Here is a 19,655-nt window from a genome sequence, read left to right as displayed (position 1 = left end):
AATGACATGAACCAAACCTATCTCTAGCACCATCGCTTAGGTCATATAAATGACAAGCACTTATCCTAGCTCCATAAGGATGGTTTACTGAACTCATTTGATTTTGAATCTTATGAGACGTGTGAGTCATGCCTACTAAGCAATATGACCAAGACTCCCTTTAGTGGGCGCAGCGAAAGAGCGACTGATTTGTTAGGACTTATACATAGTGATGTATGTGGCCCTTTCAATATCGCTGCTAGAGGCGGTTATAGGTACTTCATTACATTTACTGATGACTTCAGTAGATATGGTTATGTGTACTTGATGACACATAAGTCAGAATCCTTTGAAAAGTTCAAAGAATTCAAGAATGAAGTACAGAACCAGCTTGGCAAGAGTATTAAGATACTTCGATCAGATCGAGGTGATGAATACCTTAGCCATGAGTTTCGTGACTATCTAGCTGAGTGTGGGATCCTATCCCAACTCACTCCTCCTGGAACACCGCAGTGGAATGGTGTATCCGAAAGGAGGAATCGTACCCTATTAGATATGGTACGGTTTATGATGAGTCACACAGATCTTCCTACATTTCTTTGGGGCTATGCTCTAGACACGGCAGCTTTTATACTCAACCGAGTTCCATCCAAGGCCGTGACAAAGACACCATATAGGATATGGACTGGGAGAGATGCCCAGGTGTCTTTCATAAGGATTTGGGGTTGTGAGGCTTCCGTTCGACGTCAAGTCTCAGACAAGTTAGGATCCAAATCCGACAAATGCTACTTTATTGGATATCCCAAGGAAACTAAGGGATATTACTTCTACATTCCCAGCAAAGACTGGGGTCTTTCTAGAAAGGGACTTTGTTTCTAGAAAGACTAGTGGGAGTACGTTTGATCTTGAAGAAGTTCAAGATGCGGACCATAGCATTGAAGCCTCGATGGAAGTTGAACTGGAACAATAAAGTGTTGTGGATGATGTTGTTCCACAAGGAGTTGAGGAACAACAACCAGTTCAAGTAGACATACATCTTCGCAGGTCTGATAGGGTACGTCGTCAGCCTGAGAGATACTCATTTCTCTTGTCTGACCATGATGACGTTGTGCTCATAGAGGATGAGCCTACCACCTATCAGGAAGCTGTGATGAGACCAGATTCCGAGAAATGGCTAGAGGCCATGAGATCCGAGATGGAATCCATATACACCAACCAAGTATGGACTTTGGTTGATCCACCTGAAGGGGTAAAACAAATTAGGTGTAAGTGGGTCTTTAAGAGAAAGACTGACATGGATGGACTTATCTATAAGGGTCACTTGGTAGCTAAAGGTTTCAAGCAGATTCATGGTATTGACTATGATGAAACCTTTTCTCCAGTAGCGATGTTTAAGTCCATTCAGATCATGCTTGCTATTGCAGCATACCATGACTATGAGATATGGCAGATGGATGTCAGAACCGCGTTTCTAAATGGAAACCTGCTCGAGGATATGTACATGACACAACCTGAGGGTTTTGTAGATCCACAGCATACTAGCAGAGTATGCAAGCTGCATAGGTCCATTTATGGACTAAAACAAGCGTCTCGGAGCTGGAATCTTCGATTCGATGATGCAATCAAACAGTTTAGTTTCATCAAGAATGAAGATGAACCTTGTGTCTACAAGAAGGTTGTAGGGGATATAGTTGTCTTCCTCATATTGTATGTGGATGACATACTACTCATTGGGAAGGACATCCCTTTGCTTCAGTCTGTCAAGACCTGGCTAGGGAGTTGATTCTCAATAAAGGACTTAGATGAAGCATCTCGCATTCTAGGCATACAGATCTATAGAAATAGATATAAGAGATTGTTTGGCCTAAGTCAGAGTACATATATTGACAAGGTACTCCTTCGGTTTGCCATGCAGAACTCCAGGAAGGGATTTCTGCCAATGTCACATGGCGTGAGTCTTTCGAAGACTCAAGGTCCCTCTTCTAGAGAGGAGAGAGACCGCATGGATCAGATCCCTTATGCCTCAGCCATAGGATCTATCATGTACGTCATGCTATGTACTCGTCCTGATGTCTCGTATGCTTTGAGCATGACGAGTAGATACCAGTCAGATCCAGGTGAAAGTCACTGGATAGCGGTTAAAAATATTCTTAAGTACTTAAGAAGGACTAAAGAATATTTCTTGATATATGGAGGTAACGATGAGCTAGCTGTAAAGGGTTACAGTGATGCCAGCTTCCAGACCGACCAGGATGATTATCGATCGCAGTCAGGGTTCGTGTTTTGCATTAATGGTGGTGCTGTGAGCTGGAAGAGTTCGAAGCAGGACACAGTCGCTGATTTTACAATAGAGGCCGAGTACATTGTTGCATCAGAGGCAGCAAAGGAGGCAGTTTGGATCCGCAAGTTCATCACTGAACTTGGGGTGGTTCCTAGTATCGCTGACCCTATTGAGCTCTATTGTGACAACAATGGAGCTATAGCACAGGCTAAGGAACCTTACGCACACCAGTGGACCAAACACATACTACGGCGCTTCCATCTCATTCGAGAGATTATCGAGAGAGGAGATGTGAAGATTTGCAAAGTACCTACAGAGGCTAACATCGCAGATCCCTTGACCAAGGCTTTGGCATAGAGGAATCATGATGGTCACACTAGGTCATTGGGGCTTAGAGCCTACACTGATTAGCACTAGTGCTAGTGGGAGATTGTTAGTTAGAGCCCTAGAGCCAATCATTTGATGATTATATTATGAACTTGTTGTATCATATTCTTATATAAATAAAGGCATTTGTTTTTGGTTATTATACTTACTTGTATTGGTGCCAAATAAATTAAGTATAATAGCGTCCTTGAGTAGAAGGTTCTTACCTATATCAATCGGTTAGTTGAACCGATAGTGAGATGATATAGGGAACACTACTCTTAATCATTCCTAGTCGAGTATTAATATTCAGGGACAATGTTAATGCAATAAAACTAGCATGTAGGTCAACTCGATGACTTGATCTCACAAGTCATGGATATAGAGATATCAAGTTGACACATGAGTATGCATTGGAAAATGTATACTGAATGACCCGCTATGAGAAAGTATCATGGATCGTTATATGAGTGTCATATACTTTCTCATGTGACTATTAGTATGACTACTAGTCCTTAGACCTGAAGTCACCATGGTTCCCTACATAAGGAATTATGTACTTTGGTTTCGTCAAACGTCACCGGTAACTGGGTGGACTATAAAGGCGATTACTTGGTATGTAACAAATTATGTGGAGGGATGCGAATGCTGTAGATGGGATCTATCTCTCCTATATGACGGGAGTGACATCGATATTCTTGATAGAGTGAGACCATGAAGTGCATGACCATGCCCAAATGAGTCAATATGAGATATTGAGCTCATTTGATTTAGTGAGACTACTTGGAGTTCAAGATTTAGATTGGTCAGAGGATGACACGGTCTATGTCTCACATTGATCAATCTAGATGTCTAGGATAGAAGGACACTTGCCATATATTGTGAGGAGTCACAATTAGTAGTCATAAGGTGATGTTGGATCTCAACATTCTTGTAACTTGGGTAGTAATGATGTGTTGCTAGATACCGCTTATTACTTATGCTTCTAAATGGGTTTAGGGTCATTGCCAACGTTATAAGAACCTATAGGGTCACACACAAAGGACAATTAGATGGAGATTAGGTTCATATGATGAACCAAGAGTATTAAATTCATGTGATGAATCAAATTGGATTAAGAGTAATCCTAATTGGGCTAATTGAGTTGAACTCAAGTTGATTCATATGTTCAATGAGTCTAATTTAGATTATGACTCATTGAATCAATTTAATTAAATGAATTAGATTCATTATATTAAATTGGCTTGAATTAAATGATTGGATTAGATCAACCATGAGAGAGATTAAGTCAAGTTTGACTTGACTTGAGAGGAAGAGGAAAAAGTCAAGTTTGACTTAACTTTATGCCACATCAATTGTGAGTTGGCGTTAAGTGGCCAATGATGATGTGCCACATCATCATAGTTAGCACATGTGTATGCCACCTAATGGAGGTTACAAATCCCCTCTTTAATGGTCACATTAAAGAGAATGGAGGTTACAACTCCAAGAGGTGGCCGACCACTTATTGTGTGTGAATGAAATTCATTTTTCATTTAAGGCATTTTATTCCATTATCTTCTTCCTCAAGCTCTCAACCTTTCTCCCTCTCCTCTCTTGGCCGAACCTTACCAAGGTGCTAGCACACCTTTGTGTTAGGTTTTCTCCACATATTTGTTCGTGTGGATACTTCTAGAGGGTTGTACGCTTGACAACCTCGAGATCCGGCATCATTTGGAAGAGCGGAATACGCGAAGGGCTTCGCATCAAGGGTAATTCCTTTTCTAGTTTAGAACTAGCATAAAACTCGTACTCGTAATGTTTTTCGAAAGTTTTACTTCGCACGGATCCGGTGGCATGGGGGTTTCGGGGTTTTCGCGGCCCGAAAAACCCAACAGCAGGAACTTAGGAGCACAGGAAGTCGAGTGAAAGACGCAGCTAGCGAGAAGGATGACACGGGAAAGAGTCGACGGGCTCGATGCACCCGAGGTACGAGGTGCTGTGAAAGATTACGCGGGTGGACGAGATGGAGGCGCGGGACATTTCTGAGGGACGAGACGCCAGAGCAGAATATTGCTCGAAGGCCGGAAGTTGGGTTCGGGTGAGCCCTATTCCGGATGACCGAGATCACCAAAGAGAGCAGAGCCGGAGCGAAACATCCAGGCCAATGCAAACGGGACCGAAGCGGAAGACCCGGACCAAAAAGTCAACTAGAAGTTGACTTTTTTGTCAAGGCGTTCAAAATAAAAAATTATTCGGAACGCGACATGGCACGTCCTATCGTGACAAGGATAAAAGTATATCCCCTTCCAAGCTCCTGGACCCCTTCCAAGCGTCCCGACCAAGGCTATAAATACAACTCTGGTCCTAGAAACTTAAATAGAACACTTGTAAACGATTTATTTTGTCTAGCTTTGTATTTTGTGTGCTTTAATTGCTATAAGAGGTTTCTTCGCTTGAAGGAGATGTTAGTGAGATTTTATCTTCCTTGGATTAATAACCTCCCCGGTTGTAATCAAATAAATCCTTTGTGCCTCTTTATTTCTTTATTTAGTTTCTTATTTTTTTACTCAAGTGTTTGATTTAATAAAGCTGTAAAAGTTCTAGGAAGGTTTTTTTTGTTTTAATTATGCAGGTTATTCACCCTTTCCAGCCGATCGCCAAAGGGGCCAACAGTCTGATCGACGATAATCTATTGGGAGAGAACGGGGAGCAAAACCCTGTGGGTGGCCAGCAGAGTCGGGGAGTGAGGCCTTTTGAGAGCCTGTCCGATCGGCGATAGTTGATTGGGAGAGAACGGGGAACAAAGCCCTGTGGGTGTCTAGTAGAGCTAGGGAGTGATGCCCTTTCAGAGTCTGTCCAATCGATGGTAGCCGATAGGGAGAGAACGAAGAGCAAAGCTTTATGAGTACCTGACATAATTAGAGAGTGGGGCCTTTTAAAAACTTGTTCAATCAACGATAGCCACCGGGAAGATAATCCTACTAGATCAGTTAATCTTTGACCAACTTTGAACCTTGATTGTCATCTATTCTGACTCATCGACCCTGGCAACACTGAACGCTATCAACCACAGAGGAGGGTTAGCAGACAAAGAAAGCTTTTCAGGCAACATATCATTCTTTTGGGGTTTGGCACAATGAATATGTCGTAATTATGGGTATAATCGAGTCGAGTTGAACCGAACCCTTATATATTTGAGTTTGGCTTGTTTATAATCGAATTGAGCTCGAGTTTTATTTAATGAATATATTCATGATTCACGAGCTTATTCGAATTTTTATGAACTTAAATAAACTTAATAAATATAAATTATAAATTTAAATATTTACTAAAAATTAAATATATATTTAGAGAAAATTATAATATTTTTATTAAATTTTATAATTTTATTTTAATAAATAAATTTAATATATTTATCTATCTGTTTCATAAGTAAAGTATAAAATTTATAAATTCGATATCAAAATTATTATTATATTATTTAAAAATTGATTCATAAGTTTAACAAACATGATCATAAGTTAACGAATCGAATATTGTGAAATTTTAACTTAACTTATTTATCTTAACAAGCCTTATTAAATAAATTCAAATAAACTTTTATCAAATTGAGATTCGAAAAATTTATGAGCACCATAATTCATTTGTATCTCTAGTCATAACGTTGAGTGGAAGCTGATTAAAGTGCCGGTATATTCTGCTGCGGGTGCATAGAAAGCTGAGATCCAAACAAGGTGTGACCCGTTAACCCTTTAACCCGACCGCCTAACATTTGAACCATTAACCCGGTTAACCCTCCTGCGTCACCCGAGTTATTTCTCTCTTGCAGAGCAAGAAACTCCTTCCTTCTCAGCTCAGCATAAATCATGCATCCACCCTCGCCATTCATTTCGATTCATCTCGAAGACCTAGCGATCGGAGGTGGTTGCTGAGCGCAATGAGCAGCATCGGCACAGGCTACGATCTCTCCGTCACCACCTTCTCCCCCGATGGGAGAGTGTTCCAGATCGAGTACGCCGCCAAAGCTGTCGACAATAGCGGGTCCGTTCGATCCGCTTCCGCACCTCTCCCCTTTCAGTAGATGTTTCGTCGGCCCATTTTAGGGCTCTTTTGTCTTTCTTTTGCTGTTTCCGATGTTTTAACTGCAATGTGGTTTAATTTTTTTTTTCTTCTTTAACGCGTCGCAGGACTGTGGTTGGGATCAAATGTAAGGACGGAATTGTTTTGGTATGATTCTTTGAACTTCGTTTGTTTTTTTGTTCTCACTGCTTGCAGTTAATGGCTTCGTCTTTGGTGAAAAATTAGGGTGTGGAGAAGCTAATCTCATCGAAGATGATGTTACCGGGATCTAATCGGAGGATTCATGCTGTTCACCGCCATTCTGGCATGGTAAACTTAGACCATAGATATTGATTTATTTATTTATTGTCTCTAGGTATTTCTTCTTTTGCTTCTGCGATGCTAATTTCATTAACTTAGTAGGATTAATCAGTAACATTGGTTAGAATTTAGAGGCGGTGGTGTGTGGCAGTATATAGTTGAACTGTGTAGATGTTGCCTTACCATTTTTACAATTCCTGTAATTTTTGCAAGAGTTTTAGATACTTAGGATTTATAATCACATGATTTTCATGTGCATTCTAGCCTAAAGGAAACTTGTATTAGATTGTGATAGGATCGCCATACTTGATAAACTAGATTGTTTTGTAGGTAAGAAACAACATATAATATCTGTTTAATTATACAGGCCTCTAACAATATTAAAATTTGTATACAATTGACATATGCCCATCCAAACCCATATAAGCACCCAAACTCAACCAAAAAAAGGTTGCGTTGGAATTGTGCAACCAAATAAAAATAAACTGGGACTGTGATATATATTCCTGTGTCCGTGTGTCTCAGTGATAGTAAAGAATGATTAAAATCTCGGTTAATACGGAAACAAATAACCTATTCTACTTGGTTGATAATTCAAATTAACTAAATATCAGGAAATGAAGTTTTTAAAAATATGTATATATTATATTGTTCAGGTACGCGATATCAGATCGTCATAAACAAATAAACTGAACTAAATATCAGCAAGCTAATATTATAAAAATATGTACATACTATATTGTTCAGGTAATCTGATGTCCGATCATTGTAAATATGAATACACAATTCGCACAACAACCTGAATGGGAAAAATCCAAGCCCATCTCAACTAGCATAAATGAGTACCTGAAATCAATTAAAAAAGCTCAGCTATTAGGGGTACAGAGTACCTGATTTAAAGTGTGAGGAAGAAGTTATCTGATCTCTCGAGAATTGAACTGTGGATTAAGTCTACAATGGAAGATCTCAAAGGATTATCTATACGATAATATGTTACACTGTTATAGTGCATTGTTTCATACAACAGATATGTTGTTGGTTCTGTAAAGTATTTGCACGCAAAAATAGAATGAAAGAAGGAAACCTTTAGCCATTTATCTCTATGGTTACATGCTTATCTTCAACTTGCTAGGAAATTAGACCTTAAATGCATTCAATCCATATAAAAATTACACCATGTCATAGCATATGATATGCTTAATGATTTATTGCACTCACAACTATATTCTTTGTATAATTTCCTATTTTATATTGGTCAGGGGTATCCCCTCTCCCTCCAAAAGAAGAGGATAGAAATTTTGTTTCACTTCTGGTTGTGATATTCCTTCCTCAAATACAGTCGGGGTGCACAAACTCTTAAGTATCAGTTTGAATGAAATAGTGGTGAAACTCATTATTTACAATAAAAAAACTGTATATTTATTGAAATTGAAGGAGTTGATTGCGAATTGCTAGGTGCGATTTATCCATATCAATAAGAACTTGTGGAATCAATATCCTTATTGTCAAAAAACAACTGATTCCTATATTTACAATAACTCGTTTTTTTACTCAAAAATTTTAATATGCTATATTTGTTCCTGGCGAATAGGTTGCACTGGTGCACATGCTATTCAGTTGTTTTCTCATCATGTGTAATAGTGTATATACCTATTATGTCAGTATCACACATATAAAAATGCAAGTTATTTCGCTTATTATGGTCATATTCTTGGTTTTGAAATTCTGATTTTATCTCTGCCCTTTTATCGGTGTCTTGTAATAGTATTTTTGTTGGAGACAATGTTTTATTTTCACATCTTCAACAGTCATGTGAAAGTATAAATTACTAAAGCACTATATGCAGGGATATATATCATCCTTATTTACCAAGGAAAATCAATAAGGAATTTCTTTAGTCACATCTAGATATATCTGACAGAGGCTCAATTGTTAACTTAAAACGGGGAAATCTTACCATGGACACAGGCTGTGGCTGGCTTAGCAGCTGATGGCAGGCAAATTGTTGCACGAGCAAAATCTGAAGCAGCTAATTATGAGAGGTCAGCAATATTTGGTCGTTTGTGCTCATTAGACAGTAGTTAGGTTAGATGCTCCATGGAATATTGTATTGTATTAATCAATATTAGTTATATTAACTAATTGTACCTAAAGATGCCTCATGCAACTATAAACACAATATAAACACAAAACAACTGTCTTTTACTAGTTTGATATACTATTTAATGTTTGCTCATGCACAGAGTATATGGGGAGCCCATACCTGTCAAGGAACTTGCAGATCGTGTGGCAGGTTATGTTCATCTTTCTACACTCTATTGGTGGCTCAGGTAGGAATGCAATGCTTTGCATATGGTGGCATTTATCTGAAGACGACCATGCATGTTGGAAATGCTTCCTTCCATTTATTCATTTCTGTGTAACATGACTATGTTTTATTGCAGGCCTTTTGGCTGTGGGATTATTCTTGGTGGTTATGACAGAGATGGACCTCAGTTGTACATGATCGAACCCTCTGGAATATCATATGTAAGTTCTCATAATGGTATATGTCTTAATTTGGAGTCTTGAATTAGATTACTGCTTACAAATTTCTCCATAGAATCCTTTTGTAAAATTTCTCATGCTATGTTTCTGGTACAAGTAGAATATTAAAGTTAAGAAAGTTTGTATTGAAATATGTGTGAATGGTGCATAGTGGATGATGCTATTTTCATACTTCCAAGCATGGGAATATAAGTTCTTTGTTGAACAGTATTGAGTGGATTTTTACTGATATGTTCAACATTAACAAGTTTCCTAAGTACTTAAAAATTTCTACTTGTTGAATGTGTAACTGCAGAGATACTTTGGTGCTGCTGTTGGGAAAGGAAGACAAGCTGCCAAAACGTAAGTTGAATGACAAAGATACACACTATTCATGGATGGTTTGGTTTAGCAAGTTTGATGAAAACTACTATATTCATTGCCTGTAAATTAACAATTTTCGTATTTAATTTATAAATGTTGAACTTTCAGTGACGTTGTGCTGCTTTTCTGTATTTCCAAGCTAACAATATTTGAGAAAACCCAGGCTTAGAAAAATCATTGTTCCAAAAGGCATTTGAGGTGTGCAGTTTCATCAAGGGGCCACTTTACATGATGACTAGTTAACCCTTGTTAGGTAGACCTTTTAAAATCGCACAGGTGGTGTTAGGATCTAGCGCGCTAAACACGCGGAAGCACAGCGGAAATTTACTAGATCCTCTATCTAGCAGATCCATGCGAAGGGAACAAATATTGCATACAAACAATCTATACTAAATTAGATGATAGGATTATATCCTTAATGCGTGCACACGATCTCCCGACAGCTCGGATCTCAACACGATCACACGTCCGCGCCTCTATGGTATCCACACGAACAAGCCTTGTCTTTGCTTGTCTCACAAACAAAGCAAGATGGAGAAGAAATCACAAGGTTGTGCTAGCAACCACAATGGTGATTTCGGCCAAGAGGGGGAAGGAGGAAGAAGAAGAATCTCTTCACATTCTCATCTAATGAAAATATTATGAAAAATATCATCCAAAATGATATTTATGTCCATCCCATGGTATACCAAAAGTCTCCACCTTTTATCTTCTAATCCAATGGCTCAAAATTAACCATCCAATCCAATGGTTCAATTTTGATCATTCAACTTCCTTGGTGAACTCGAGTTCACCCAATGAGTCCAACCCATTGATTCTTAAGCAACTTGACTCAATCCAACAATTGGATCCATTTGAGTCTAACTCAATGAGTCAAATTCGGATTACACTTAATCCAATGATTCATCACATAAACCTATCTCCATATCAACTTGTTCTTTGTGTGTGACCCTATAGGTTCTCGTAACGTTGGCAATGTATCTAAATCAACATTTGCGATACATAAACAATTAGTGACATCTAGCAAGGTATTATTGCTACCCAAGTGACGAGAAAGTCGAGATCCGACTTAACTTGTTCGTGGCTATTATGTTGTATAACTTGGTCCCTCTATGGTTGATATCTAGATTGATCAATGAGGCATAGATCGTGTCATCCTCTTATCAATCTTTGTGTTTCTTGATCTTCAAATAAACGCACTTATCAAATAAGCTCAATATCTCATATTGACTCATTTACGCATAACCATGCTTTCTTGTGTCCTACTAATCAAGGGGCCCACAGATATCTCTTCCGTCATATGGAAGGGATAGATCCCATTTACATCACTTATATCCCTCCACATAATTTATTGCATATCTAGTAATCGACTTTATAGTCCACCCTGTTACAGGTGACGTTTGACGATACCAAAGTATACAACTCCTTATGTAGGGAACCGTAGTGACTTCAGGTCTAAGGACTATTCATACCAATAGTCACATGAGAATGTTTATAACACTAGTACGACGATTCATGAAACATTCTTATAGCGGGTCATTCAGTATATATTTTCTAATATATATCCATGTGTCAATCTGATATCTTATAACCATGACTTGTGAGATCAAGTCATCCGTTGACCTACATGCCAGTCTCAATGCATTAATATTGTCCTTGTATATTAATGCTCGACTAAGAATAGTTAAGAGTAGTGTTCTCTACAATATCTTACTATCAATTCAACCAATTGATATACTGTAGATAAGAACCTACTATCCAAGGACATTATTATACTTATTCAATCGGCACTAAACTGAAATAAATATAATAACCAACTTTGTCTTTTATTAATAATGATATACGATACAAAATGAGTTCTTTACAATCATCTCATAATTGGTACTAGGATTAATACTAACAGGTGGTTCACCTGGGCAGTCCAAGTAGGACTAAGGAAAAAAAAACTTTTTTTTAATACATTGTTGGTTCATTTGCAATTAGAAAGTGACCCTGATTCTTTCTATTAGCCCATTCAACACCCTTATTCGCCTACACCTCCTATCCTTATCTCCTCCTAGAAACGACCAAACATGATTGTTGACTTATGGATGAACTTTGTTATATGATATTGGTTATCTTATCTATATTTTGATATTATAGTATAACAATAATTCTAAACTTACTATGCGTTTTCTTGCAATTTAATTTAGGATTATGAATTATTGAATTTAGGTTTTGTTGTGATTTTAATGTTTTTAGTTGCAATATGAAAAATGAAATGTTTTGATGTAATTATGTGTTTTGTGCTTCTTATCAATTATGACTTATTTATAAATTTGTTTTGATGGCATAAAGATGTAACTGTTATATATAACACACACTAATATTAATCACTCTTAATTTAATATATTTATTTTTCTTATTTAAATATTATGTTAATATTGATCATTTAGCTGCTCAACAAAACCTAGACACCTCAGCTAAACCTAGGTGCTAGGCAATGGGCCAACCACTTGAAACTGCCTTCTAAGACCTTGAAAAAAATAATAATAATAACAACAGACTACCTAGACTACCTGCTAGGTTGGGGTTCACTTCTCAGACATTGATTATACTAGTTGTATATATAGTTCTTGGCCAACTATATGTTTGGCTAATCATTAGTTTTTGGCCAATAGTGATTCCTTAGATTATTGTAAATTAGTTTTTTTTTAATTTTTAGTTTATGTCTAATTGTGATTTTTCATAACCAAATTTCACATTTTTGTCTTAAATGGTTGTGATAAATATGCAATCCACAATTTTGGTCAGTCCTACCAGTTAGTTTGGTAAGGTCAATGCCTCTACTGAGCTGACTAATTGAACCATTAGTCTGACCAGTGAACTAACCACCCAGAACTAACAAATTTGGTTTGATTTTTATAACTGCGCCTAATGCTCCTACATTTTCCTGCCTTTTTTACTCAGTGAGATAGAGAAGTTGAAGCTTTCTGAGGTGACCTGCAGAGAAGGAGTGATTGAAATAGCCAAGATGTAAGATGTGTTTTTCCTCCCTTTTTTTTCTCTTAGAACTGTTGATGATTTTGGTTATTTTCTCAATTAAATTCAAGACATTAAGATGCTAAGGGAAAAGAGCTGTGTAATTAAATTTTTGAACCAAATTAATAGAAAAGAGACATTGAAACATTTGTGTTTGGTTTCTGGTTAAATTCTTCATTGATGGAACTTCTACTAATTGACAAACACACTGTTTTCCCTGTTATGGAATGCAGAATCTATGCAGTGCACGATGAAGCAAAGGACAAAGCATTTGAGTTAGAAATGAGTTGGGTCTGTGATGAATCAAACCGCCAACATCAGAAGGTTGTTGTTGTTACTTATGAACTTGTTGACAAGTATAAGCTGATTTAATAATTTAGTTGGTACTCTTTAGTGATGTGAAATCCATCTCATTTGCTTTAGCATGAAATTTCTGTGTCAGAAGTCAATTCAATTTTATTTTCATAATTAATTGGGAATGCAATTATCAATCTACTCTCCCTTTTTCTTTGATCGCTTGGATTTAGTTGTCATATGTTAGCTTGACATCTTATATCATTTGCATCATATATCATAGTTTTGCTTACCCAAGTCGTATGTGGAGCAACCTAGTGCCCTTTGCTGACCCTAGGAGTCCTACTAATTATTGGAAGTAGTAGTTGATATATAATGTTATATTAATTCGTCACTTATTTATTTCTCATTCTTTCTTTGGTTTCTGGATTTTGCTTATTCGGTTATTGCCCATCACTTATTCTGTTACTTAAATTTTTAGACACATCTTTGTGGTAATCTTCATTTGCCAGAGTAAGTTATCTGGTGACCTAAGTTAGTGTAGAGCAGCTTTACTTGCATTTGCCATTAACTTCAATTAAGTCTCTTATTTAAAGTTACCTCGAACTCATAAATAAAGATTTAATCCCCAGTTCCTAATCCTACTGTGTTTTTCCTACTTAATCTGAGAGATCCTCCAAGAAAGCTCTATGCAGTTTTATTCAGTAAAAAAGGTGAACAACTTTATGAAAACTACTATGTTGCACCTCCCTAAGAATGCATAGTTGTCTATGCTTGTCTCCGTTTATTTCTAAAAACAAGAAGAATGAGCAGGAAATTTGCTTGTTTGAAATGATCCTTGTTTCTATTTTTCGCAGCTCTAAATTGTTTGTTACTCTCTAGCACACTTGAAGTGCATCGTGAAGCTGCCTAATATTAGTTGAATATTTATTATACTCCATTATTTTATTAATTAAAAAGAAACTTAAACACAGCAAATCTTTTTCCATTTCTCAAACTACAGATTTACTTTTTCACAGGTTCCAGACGATCTCTTAGAGCAAGCTAAGACGGCCGCAAAAGCTGCATTAGAAGAGATGGATGCTGATTAGGGAACAAATATATTTTTTTTTTTTGTCAGAAATGACCCACTTGCTGGTCTAACATTATCAGATAATAACCCGATCATTGTTGAGGGGTTTCGCCATGGAAAACAATTTACTTGTGTTATTCATTGTGCGCTAGTGAATGTTGTTCATACGACACAAACTGTTTCCAGATATTTGAAACTATTTAGTTTGTTTCTTTAATAGGAAAATTGAAATGTATTTGAATGCTCGGGTTAATGAACTACTTTCTTACTCATGATTTTTCTTTTTCTTTTTGGACTAGTGAACGAACATGTAGTAACATTTTTTTTATTTTTTTAAAAAACTATTTTAATAAAATTTGGATCAATTGGGTTAGGAATTTATTTATTTATTGTTAAATCTAATTGCGTGTGCATGGTTACGATGCAAATTTTAGTTCCGACTGTACCATTGGATATTGGGTAACTTCTGGCATTGAAATAATTAATTCATCAAAAAAAATTGCCCCAATTATTTTCTGTCATAAAAATTAATTCATGTACTTTCTCAAAATTTGATCTTAGTCTATTTTTACATAATTTTGTTAAAAATGATCCTAATGACTGTCAAGACTATTTTTCTTCATTAAAAAAATCATAAATGCGAGTGCGGCTCCCAACAACGTCAAACTAACATTTAATTTTATCGATCCTATAAATATTTCTAGGAAAATTCCATTTCAATCTTGCACTCATTCCCTTGCTAATAGGTACCGACTATAATTTCAACCTTTTTGATACATAAACATTGCAATACTTTATAAATATGCAAAAGCAACACGGTCAAAGTTCCACGATATACACAGAACTCTCAGGTGCCATCTAAGCATTTTTTTTTTTACAACTCTCCTGAAACCATCTCACACTTGCAAACTTGTATATGATGCAATTCTAAACAATTTTGGAGTTAAACTGAAATGATTCTCTTTCTATTTTACTTTGCATGAATGAGGCATCTCCATGAATCAAAGCTCGATAGGCTGCAGAAGAGTATAGGTGGGAAACCGAATTTCACTTATCTGAACTCAAGCTAAACCTGCAAAATTCCAAGCAAATTTTGTTAACGACTGAGAATTTCTATCATTTCTCTGATCAAAAGACCACAAGGAACGTTCTATTTTTCTCTTCTTCCTTCTTTCTCGCAAAAGGAACAGAAAATATGTCAAAGAGTTGGCATACCTGAATCAATTAATGGATTATGACTAGTTATGAGAAAGAGAGATGCAGACTTGATCCTTGCCCCGTGTTGAATTCTAGTTGATAGCATATCATCATCAGGCGAAGTTTATACCATGTTTGAGTATCTTTGATTGGTAGTTCTTTCATCATTGACAGCTTCAGGAGCTTCCTTAGCTGCCCTTTCATTACCAGACGCTTCATTTTCGCTACCGCAGCTTTTTGAAGCCGAATGCCTTGGTGAACAACGATGACACTTTTGAGAAAAATGAATACCAAGAGGATCGAATGCATTGTCGTCGGTTTGATCCTTGACATCTTCGTTATCCTCAATGCTACTGTAGTCCAGATTCTGTAGTATACTTGGAATGGTCATATTGTCGCACACTGCAAATTTATTGCCCATCTCTATGCCAAACTTCTCTTTCATGCTCGTTACGTTTATGCCAATGTTTGGGGTGTAAGGTCCAACTTCTATCGTTTCCTCATCCATAAATGATCTAAAATCATGCTCTGAAGGTGGGATCTTTGAGAAAAAAACCTCTTTGAAATTTCTCCAGTAGCCGTTGTTGTGGGGGTTGTCTTTCTTAACGTATCGATATCGGAAGTTTTCATAGGTTGTCTGCAACATCATTAAAGAACAGCATCAATCAAGCACATGTGGAAGGAAAAATTGCACAAGGGCAAAAGAAGCACATTCAACCTTGTGATGTATGATGCTCTCTATAACAAAAGTATATGCGCTACGAAATGTTATAGGATAGGGGTCATGTTGCTTATATCATTTAAGTCTCATCGTTCCTAACTTATTTGTAACAATATTCCCTCACATAAATTGGCAATAGAATTTTTACCTGATTTGTACTCATTAGATAGCAATGGAGAACAGTAAGCCCGCCAACGAACCACACCATGATGAAAATGTACACTATGAGAACCAATGACATCGCCTCATGTTTCATGGACTTCCACGTCGAATTTCCATAGTGCTTCTTTTGATCAATAATGTTCAGCCAGGAGAAGATGAAGATGAAAATGCAGAGAAATGTAGACGTCGATATAAATAAACTGAAGAACCGATAGTTTCGCTGCAGAAGACACACAATAACCAGTCAATTTCAGAAAACCGGTGCCAAGATGATCTGTCATAGAGAACTCAGCTTACTAGTCCAATGCACTGACCAACCCATGGGCAATGATGATCGAACTTCTTCACACAATTGTTGCAGATTGAGCAATGTGAGGCGCGAGGTGGCCGGTACAACATGCAAGTATCACAATACTTCACTTTGAGGACAAAGCCATTCACAATGACATCCTTTGTTCTAGGCAACCGTAGACGAGGTGCTCTTCCACTGATCCACTCCATGGATGGAGTTGTGGCATTGTATGCTTCATCGCCATCCAGTGGCCTTGTGTTCCTTTGCACGATACCTGGGTCTCGACCGGACGTCATGAACAAAAAGGTCAAGTCCTGCACCATCCAAATCCCAACTCTTTAAGATGACAAGAAATTTAACACAAACAACTCTTACGTCAAACTTGAGTGGTTCCACTTACAGCAATTGTCATCAGCAATGTCAGTATCAGAACTGGAAATCCAAGGATCGTACTGTGTTGCTTCTCATCCTTGTTCATTTTCAAGATTATATCGATGCAGAATGTTATTGCTGGACCAGCTATTAGAATTGTTGTTAAGAATAATGAAGCAACATCTGGGCCAAATATTAATCTTCCACCACAAAAGAATATCTGAATCATTTCGAATATGTAAGGAAACAAAATACATTGAACATCCCAACCAAGAAATCATCGATGAAACAAGGAAAAAACAAGTGAATTCTACATTTGAAAGAAATATCACCAAGAGAATTTTATGATCATGGATTCACAATTGAAGGTTTAAATTGTAACTTAATGGATTCTCCTTTGGAAGCTGCAAATTGTAAGCTTGAAATCCATTAAGGGTTCATTTTGCAGAAAAAGGATTCAAATAAGAGTGTCAAGTATTAAAATCTATGAAGTAAGATTGAACTACAATAACCATGATTGCTAAAACTAAATAGGGAAATGTATACCCATCACCTCTCAATCAAGCCTATGTGTTGATTTGATCCAGAAAGATCAAAGTCTTGGTTATGTTTCTCCACTCAACATTGGCCATCTCTAGGAATGATTCCGTACTAAAGTTTTGCAGAGGAAATGCACCTAGTGTAGTAGCTAACAAGGTGGCATTAGGAACATGCATACAAGTTCGTAACAAGGGATGTGATCTTGCTTGTGAAGAAGCTTAGGTTTCGATCAATTGCAACGACAACAACAACCAATTCTCCAACCCACAAAATGTGTTTTATTTTAAATTTTAATAGGAATTGTAACTACATCACTTTGGACCTCTCAAACCCTAAGACAACAGAATACAAGATTACAATCATCTAATAAAAGCACCAGAGGCAAAAGCTCAAACACTTTGGAGGCATAAAATTGAAACCAAAATGCAACCTCAGAACATTGATGTAAATCAAACTACTGAATCAAAAACAAAACATAATTTATTAAAAAAAAAAAAAAAACCCTTACATTGTTTCCCTTCCAAGCTTGATACAATCTCAACCTCTTGATCCCCTCTCTTTGCTCTGGCATCGCCATGCAGTCCTTTGCACCGAACTTAAACCTCAACAGCTCAAATCACCAGGAGGAAGCAGATACAGGCGAAACCAAGATGTACGAGTAGTCATCTAAAGGGCTCCTTCTTCATGAATCAGCCCTTAAGGAAGAGATCGGGTGGATTAAAAGAGGGAAGAAGAAGATAGGAACGGATCGTTCCGTTGCTCTGTGTGTTGAGATCCAATGCATGCAGCTGCTGGATCAATCCATCCGTGCAACGTTCTTCCTCGAAAGAACGCCGCGCAGCTTTCCTTCATCTTTCGCCCCAAATCGAGAAGACAATCAAGAAGGAAGAGAAGCCGTTGGGCGTTGGCTTATGTGGAATGTGTAGCTTGTAGGTGGTGGACGACAGCAATATCCATTTGGTTTGGCACGGGTGGAAATAATAATAATAATAATAATAATAATAATAATAATGCGGCGATGGAGGGAGGTCTATCTGGCACGGGGTCAATTGTCAGAGTGGAGGTCAATATCCGGATGTCAAAGGGCCGAACAGAGGACAATGGCAGAAGACAGGTCCGAGCAGACCTCCAGTCTAGCTCGGGATGATGCATAAGACAACTGACACTCGATACGGAGCAGCAAGACGTCGAGGGAGACCGGGTAGCTTGTTCGAACGGGGGAAGGCAGGTGCTACAAAGCCATCGCATAGAAAAAGCCACTAAGGTCGACAAAGCGGAGGGGTCCTGGTAGAACGGCTACTCCGCTTGGTCAAGCAACGGGACCTTGTCATGGACGGAGTGGAATCCCGGCCGAGCGACTACCCCGCTCAGGCCAGCAACAGGGCCATTGTAGTATCTCTCGATATCCTTTTGGGAGGTAGTACCACTAACACGAGGCATGGTCGACAAGCGGATCGTGACAGAAACTTCTACTATCTTATCAGGGATATGCATGCCCTGTTAAGGTATGGTGTCAGAGGTACTTTCATGACAAGCCATTTCGTGGGACATATTGGATAGCGTGCCCATGCCTCAAGAAGCGAGCATGTCGTCCACTAGGGCTTTATATAAAGGGGATGATTCCATCACCGACGGAGGTGCGCGTTATCTACTATTTACGCATAGTTCTACAGTTGCTCCACTTTTCTCCACATTCCGGTGACTAACTTGAGCATCGAAGGGCCAACGTCAGGGATCCCTTCCCTGGCCCGGCACTGACATTATTTGTTTTGTAGAGCGGAGTGAGGTCTTTAGCCAATCAGCGAAGCTGTCATATTCTCAGTTTTCCACCTTCCCGCTTTCAGACGGGATCATTTGGGTACCGTCTGTAGGAATGTAACCTGCATCCAAACAAGAAAATGGAAGACGCTGGACAATTCACAACGGTGACGCTGACCCCAAGAGGAGCTCGATATGCTAGTGCAAGCCCGAGCAGCCAAGATAGTAGAGCAGCAATAACAATAGGCGCTGGTCGAACACCAAGCGCAGGAACCCGCAGCATCAGTCGATGGTCAACCAACTGACCACGGCGACCCAGCGAACCGAG

The 19,655-nt window shown here is 38.1% G+C and overlaps 2 protein-coding genes across 3 annotated transcripts; one reads left to right on the top strand and one right to left on the bottom strand.

Moving 5' to 3' along the window:
- Positions 1–6,414: 6,414 nt before the first annotated feature.
- LOC122030534 (proteasome subunit alpha type-3-like) lies at positions 6,415–14,526 on the top strand. Its single transcript, XM_042589749.1, has 10 exons — positions 6,415–6,649; positions 6,796–6,835; positions 6,914–6,997; positions 8,957–9,030; positions 9,232–9,318; positions 9,433–9,517; positions 9,831–9,877; positions 12,848–12,913; positions 13,153–13,243; positions 14,233–14,526. Exons 1-10 carry the CDS (start codon positions 6,546–6,548, stop codon positions 14,302–14,304), a joined length of 750 nt encoding a protein of 249 aa, XP_042445683.1. The 5' UTR covers positions 6,415–6,545; the 3' UTR covers positions 14,305–14,526.
- Positions 14,527–15,053: 527 nt separating this feature from the next.
- On the bottom strand, positions 15,054–18,494 carry LOC122030518 (probable protein S-acyltransferase 4). Of its 2 annotated transcripts, none has more exons than XM_042589734.1 (6): positions 18,078–18,494; positions 17,058–17,249; positions 16,663–16,971; positions 16,352–16,585; positions 15,501–16,119; positions 15,054–15,357 (listed from the first exon to the last, which is right to left on the bottom strand). In XM_042589734.1, exons 1-5 carry the CDS (start codon positions 18,144–18,146, stop codon positions 15,607–15,609), a joined length of 1,317 nt encoding a protein of 438 aa, XP_042445668.1. In that variant the 5' UTR covers positions 18,147–18,494; the 3' UTR covers positions 15,054–15,357; positions 15,501–15,606. The 2 variants fall into 2 exon arrangements, with proteins under 2 accessions (XP_042445668.1, XP_042445674.1); XM_042589740.1 differs by having other exon boundaries at positions 17,058–17,176.
- Between the last annotated feature and the right edge of the window lie 1,161 nt (positions 18,495–19,655).

The sequence above is a fragment of the Zingiber officinale genome, chromosome 1A (assembly GCF_018446385.1).
Source record: "Zingiber officinale cultivar Zhangliang chromosome 1A, Zo_v1.1, whole genome shotgun sequence".
Classification (NCBI taxonomy): domain Eukaryota; kingdom Viridiplantae; phylum Streptophyta; class Magnoliopsida; order Zingiberales; family Zingiberaceae; genus Zingiber; species Zingiber officinale.
Note: the sequence above shows the minus strand (reverse complement) of the source record. Positions and strands in the feature narration are given on the sequence as shown.